This window comes from Limulus polyphemus, unplaced genomic scaffold (assembly GCF_000517525.1).
Source record: "Limulus polyphemus unplaced genomic scaffold, Limulus_polyphemus-2.1.2 Scaffold3145, whole genome shotgun sequence".
Classification (NCBI taxonomy): Eukaryota; Metazoa; Arthropoda; class Merostomata; order Xiphosura; family Limulidae; genus Limulus; species Limulus polyphemus.
In genome coordinates this window covers 23,633-29,399 of record NW_013668755.1, presented here as the reverse complement: position 1 = coordinate 29,399, position 5,767 = coordinate 23,633, and the positions used below count along the sequence as shown (strand labels likewise).

The window sequence follows — 5,767 nt, the reverse complement described above, 5'->3', positions numbered from 1 at the left end:
GGGGGGGGGGGGAGAATCAATAGCTTGTAGTAACTACGTTGTCATTCTTTCCGCACCACCCTTAAATAAATATAAGATTATGTGAAAAAAAAAAAGTCATTATAATAATAATAATAACATATAAACTGACCTTTTTAAGATGGCCCGTGGATGTCCCAAGAAAGGCTACAGTATAGTCATGAGTAGAGGTCGCTGCTACAGCTGTTAGAAGAACTCCAGAGTATGTTAGGACAGGCACGCCCTCTACAGGCATGTTTCCACCAAGCGGCGTGTTTACATCCATTCCGCAGAAGTCATCGTTGATCTGGACTTGCTGTATAAATATTATGAAACGATTAAGATAATCAGTTATTTCAACTGCGTATCAAATGTGTTGCAGGGTTCACTATAATTTTTAAATTGTTACTTCGATAAACACAAAAAACAAATTAAAACCTGCTTTTACTTACCGTAACAAGAACAATACCTGAAATTATAAATCTTATCTAATGATACCGTACTTTAAAACTTATAATTAATTATATGAATAACGCCATACAATTTATTTCGTGCAAACCACCGTCTGTTCTGTCTGTTGGGTCAGTCAAAATAATTTTAAGGGCGATTATATTACATCGTCCAGCGTAGTTGTAATAAACGTATGACTGCAAAATAGCAGAAAGAAAGTTTCTGATAAGCCATGCTGGCAATTTCTAGACCTTATTCAATTTCTCCTTTAGATGGTCATCGGTTTTCGTTCTCTAACACCCCAAAAGTTTCGCACGTTACGTTGCACCAATCTCAGTGAATAAAGACATCATTTTTTCCCCCCACCACCATTATCCAGTTTTGCTCTCATCTTGTCAAAAATCACGATCTGTCGTGTACAGGAAATAACAATTGGGTTGTCGATACAGTTTTAAGTACTTGGTTCATCCGTCCGTATATATATGTGCATGAAAAAAATTACGAACACGAAGAGGGAGAAATAGGAAAATCCCCCAATCGCGCTCGCCAAAAATAGAACCCCTCCATTTGATTTGTTTCCCACGTGAGAAATTCTGCACATTTCTTACGTGATCTGTTTTACCATGCTTTAATATTGTTCTACAATTAAATAAGCTGCATTTCCATCTAACACACAATTTACCAGTGATTTCCAAAGAAAGGATCTTGCAATACTCACACACACACACACATATATATATACATACGTATTAGACGAACTTCAGAACATTTTAAAATTTCCTTTTGAGATTATACATTATTAAGATGAACTTCCAAAAGTTTTTCTATCTTTAAATTTGCATTAGACATTACTGAAATTTCTTTTACACCACCATAATATATAAATTTAACTCAAAGTCTTTACCTGTAATAAAGAAAAAAAACACTGTAGTTAAATTAATGATGATTTATTTAATATGTTTACTAAACACACATATTGTATATAAATTGACTGCATGAAGAACTCTAAAAATACCAATATTAATTTCAAAGTGGCCTAACGGCTGTAAATTAGAAGTTTACATATTATATGTATACGTAACAAATAGAAATAGTTCGGTTATTACTTTATTGGCAAGTTTCACTATCAACGTACTTTTCTATATTATTAGTATATGTGAGTGTCGCCCAGAGAGTTTTATATCCATACCAGACAATTTAGTGATTATACATTTATCTCGCACAAAAATATAAGAACATTATAGCCTAGTATATTAAACACTACTAGAATGAAATATAAACAAATATGAGGACTGCCCTTCTGAAGATTTGCGTCTTAACTTTAAAAGTAGGCCTAGGTGATGTTCGTAACATAAAGCAGGCGTAAGGTATGCTCGTAACATAATAGGTCTAAAATATGGTAGTAATATAAAGCAGGCCTGGGAGATGTTCGTAAGATAAAGTAAGCTTAGGAGATGTTCGTAATATAAAGTAGGCCTAAGGTATGCTCGTAACATAAGTAGGCCTAAAATATGGTAGTAATATAAAGCAGGCCTGGGAGATGTTCGTAAGATAAAGTAAGCTTAGGAGATGTTCGTAATATAAAGTAGGCCTAAGGTATGCTCGTAACATAAGTAGGCCTAAATATGGTAGTAATATAAAATAAGCCTAGGAGATGTTCGTAATATAAAGTAGGTCTAAGGGTTGCTCGTAATGCCTTGAACACCTAGTAGAATGTGACCGTAATATCACTTATATTAATACTTAATTCCTACAATTTATTTACTTTCACTTTAAATAAACAACGCAGTTCTAATCTCGTTCTTTCAACCGGGCTCTCCACCTTTGCTCTTTTATAACCAAGATGAATTTCAAACGTTGGTAATTGAAAATCAATCTACTCTATGACGAACAGTAAAACGCCTCTGTGATGGTGAGCACATCTCATGACTACAGTTTCGTTTTTTTTTTTTCAATAATAAACTTTTCTGTCCATCTGAAGTCAATATATATATCAATATGAATACTTCCCTTGACAATTAGTTAATTAAAGACGAACGCACGCACGGAAAACAAACAACGTTTAGTAACAAGCTTGGGTATATAACAATTATAAGCTTATCCCTTTATTAAACAAATATAGCTTCGCTACCAATGATCCGTGAGGTCAATGGCACGCCTAATGAGAATTTCTACATAAATATATATTATCATGTGGGTGGATGTGTATATACAGCGTGCATGTGTGTGTGTTATCCAGCAAAAAGTTCAAGCAGGCAGAGAACTCAACTCGGACTACAATAATCGATAACACTTCAACAAGTCATTATATAAAGTTAGGCCTATGTATCCATCTACGCTTTCAACTTCAGAGCACAACGATATTCCTTACTAAATGAATATTCCACAAAATTTGAACGACAACAAAATAAATAACTAGAGATCTACTCCACGAGAACAGTTTTAAACCTTCAACTGCCATATTGAAGCGCCTTCTTCGGGCTTAAGTGAATGAATGTTTAATTTCGAAACACGTGTTTTATTCCGGAAAACACATATTTAATACCATTGGCTTTCAATTTTCACTTATTACTAAGTTCAAGAATTATATCTCTGTGAACTCTCACTACATTATAACATTATTTGTGTTCTGCAATGGCCTAGTGGTTAGAACGCTTGACTAGCAGTCTACGCGTCATGGGGCGAAACCTGTCGCCGAATATGTTCGTTTTAATGTAACGGTAAATCCCAATATTCGTTGGTAAAGACTAGTCAAAGAGTTGACGGTGAATGACGTTAACTAGCTGCATTCCCTCTTAGTCTATTCCTTAAAATAAAAGTTCAATAAACATACAGGGGTTGAACTTGCAAATAGTAACATTCAGTGAAAGAGGTCAATAACGTACGTATGGCTCCACCTTGTGTCGTTAGGATTGCTTCAATTCTTTACAGGGCATCTGTAAGTTCATGAAAAATATATGCTGAAGATTTATGTTCGCTCATGATAACCTTCTAAGAATTGTTACACTCATCTGATGAGAACTACGAGGTGATCATGATGTTCTAACAACCTTCAATTCTATTCCTCCTTCAAACTCAAGCAGTCGTCCAATTTGGGTCACTAAAGTACCCATTAATCGAGCTTAGATATGTTTATGTTTTAATAAAACTCATCATCTATCTAAGAGGTCATTGAAATAAAAAAGTAATAAGTCAGTTGGGGATCCACCCCATTTAGCATATGGGGAAGAAATGGGCACATCTTTAAGCAAGTGTTGTCTTTCGGAGGGTCAGCAGTACGCTTACGGGCTTACAACGCTAAAATTCGAGGTTCGATTACCCGAGATGAAAGGAGCGTAGATGGTCCATTGTATAGCTTTGCGCTAAAAAGATAAATATTAACTACCTGTTTCCTTTTTTTTTATTCTTTTTGTTCAATCACTGTATGCTCGAAAACAAAATACTCACTAAGCCTGAAGACGGGTGCAGTGTAGCAATTGAAAGCTTGCTGATAAGGAAAAACAACAAGAAGTTATTAAAGATATGTAGTTATTTATTTTGTTGCCATTATCAAGTCTCCAAAACTTGTCAATTACAGAGGGCGCGCAAAACAGCTAACTAATGACTTTTACCATGCGGCATAATTTCTATACATTTCCAAATTCACTAATCAACACTAACAACAAGTCCTGCGGCACTCTAACTAAGAGAAAAGAAATACTATCACATTCGTCCAGTTCAGAAATGTTAAGAAGGAGGAAAAAAAAAAAGGTGTAATTTTAGAGCTGAAAACTCGTCATCTCATCAGCACTTCGTTAAAAACCATATAGATTAGATAAAAAAGAAAAGCAAAGACTCGAGCAAAAAATAATAACAATAAAAAACACGGACCAATTGATCAATATATAGTTAAGATTCTTAAAAAAGCAGATTTGTCTATTAAGGAACGGTGAAAACAGTTTTCCCTGATTAATAGCGTCTATTGGTTCCAATAGGAGTGAACTAATTAAGACATCGTTAAAAACGTATCGAGAGATGAAGAAAAACTTCACTATATAATTAATATATCGTTATAAGATCATCGAATGATTCCTAAGCCTCATTAAAGCACACACACAAAAAAAACAACACACACAACACATAGAGGGAGTTCAAGTAACGACGTAGAATGTAAACACAAAATGTGAAATTCTAATTCCCTATTTCCAATCACATTTATTCACGAATTTGTTTGCTTATTGTACGATACGAGTTAAATGTTATAATGATTTATTTATTTTTGATTTAAGATTTTTCGATTCGAAAACATTTCTGATCAAGACGAGACATCTTTATGTTAAGCACGCATGCACACACACACAACACAAAGTTCGAATAATATAACTTTCTCTTTAAGGCGATAAAATAAATTTAAATATATGTAAAATAACAGCCTAAAAGAGTTTTTCCACGTTTTATTTAACTTCTAAAAAAATGTTTTAATGTGAGCATTTTTCATAAAAATATAACTATTGCAGTAATAAATAATAGTGGTGTATGTGGTGTATTATTTTGATTTTTTTTTATTGTTGTTGTTAAGCGCAATGAGTGTCTTACCGCAGAGCCACTGAAAGAGGCGGAGGGGGGGGGGGGGGTGCTATTTTTATTAATTAAGTACCACGTGTATGAGTAAACCAATAAGATTTTTCCGAAATAACGGGAACGTTTCTCAAACATTTCCGAGCTGAAAGGAATCAATAATAGTAAACTTGCTAATTAAGTTATTATTATTAACTTAATTCTGTAACATTAGCAAGAGCAAGGATCGTTAGAATCGTATTTAAAATTTTGTGTTCGATAAAATAACAAAAAGAATCTTAAGTTTAAATGTTGGTTAAAACGAAAACATAGAAATTGGAGAAAATTATGTTACACACCATCATTGTAAACTTATCATGAAATTTACGACAGCTGTCTGTAAAAGAAAATTGAAAACGCAAGAATGTGTTTTTATATGATTCGATAAAACGATTCTTTGTCTGTTTTGTGTTTAAGCACAAAGCTACACAACGCGCTGTGCCTACCATGGATATCGAACCCCAATTTTTAGCGTATAAGCCCTAAAGCTTGTCGCTGAGCCATTGAGAAGCTTGAAAAGCTATAATCGAGGGATTACCTGTTTAGCTTTCATTGCAACCAGTTAGAAAAGTCTGTTGAATAAACAAAACCTAAGCCAGCGTAAATATAAAACACATTGAAGTAATATACGACTGTAGATAAATACAAACGTGTTAGCTCGAGAGCCTTTCTCCATTGTACGAGGTGTGTGTGTGTGGGGGTGGGGGGGGGGTAGGAGGTAGGA

The 5,767-nt window shown here is 34.3% G+C and overlaps 1 protein-coding gene across 1 annotated transcript in view; it reads right to left on the bottom strand.

The window, feature by feature from the left end:
* LOC106468748 (plexin-A2-like) overlaps nt 1-5,767 on the bottom strand; it is an 89,197-nt gene that overhangs the window by 75,733 nt on the left and 7,697 nt on the right. The window contains exon 2 of the mRNA XM_013929192.2: nt 131-313. Within this exon, the coding sequence (XP_013784646.1) occupies nt 131-313 (183 nt within the window). The remainder of the gene's footprint in view (nt 1-130; nt 314-5,767) is intronic.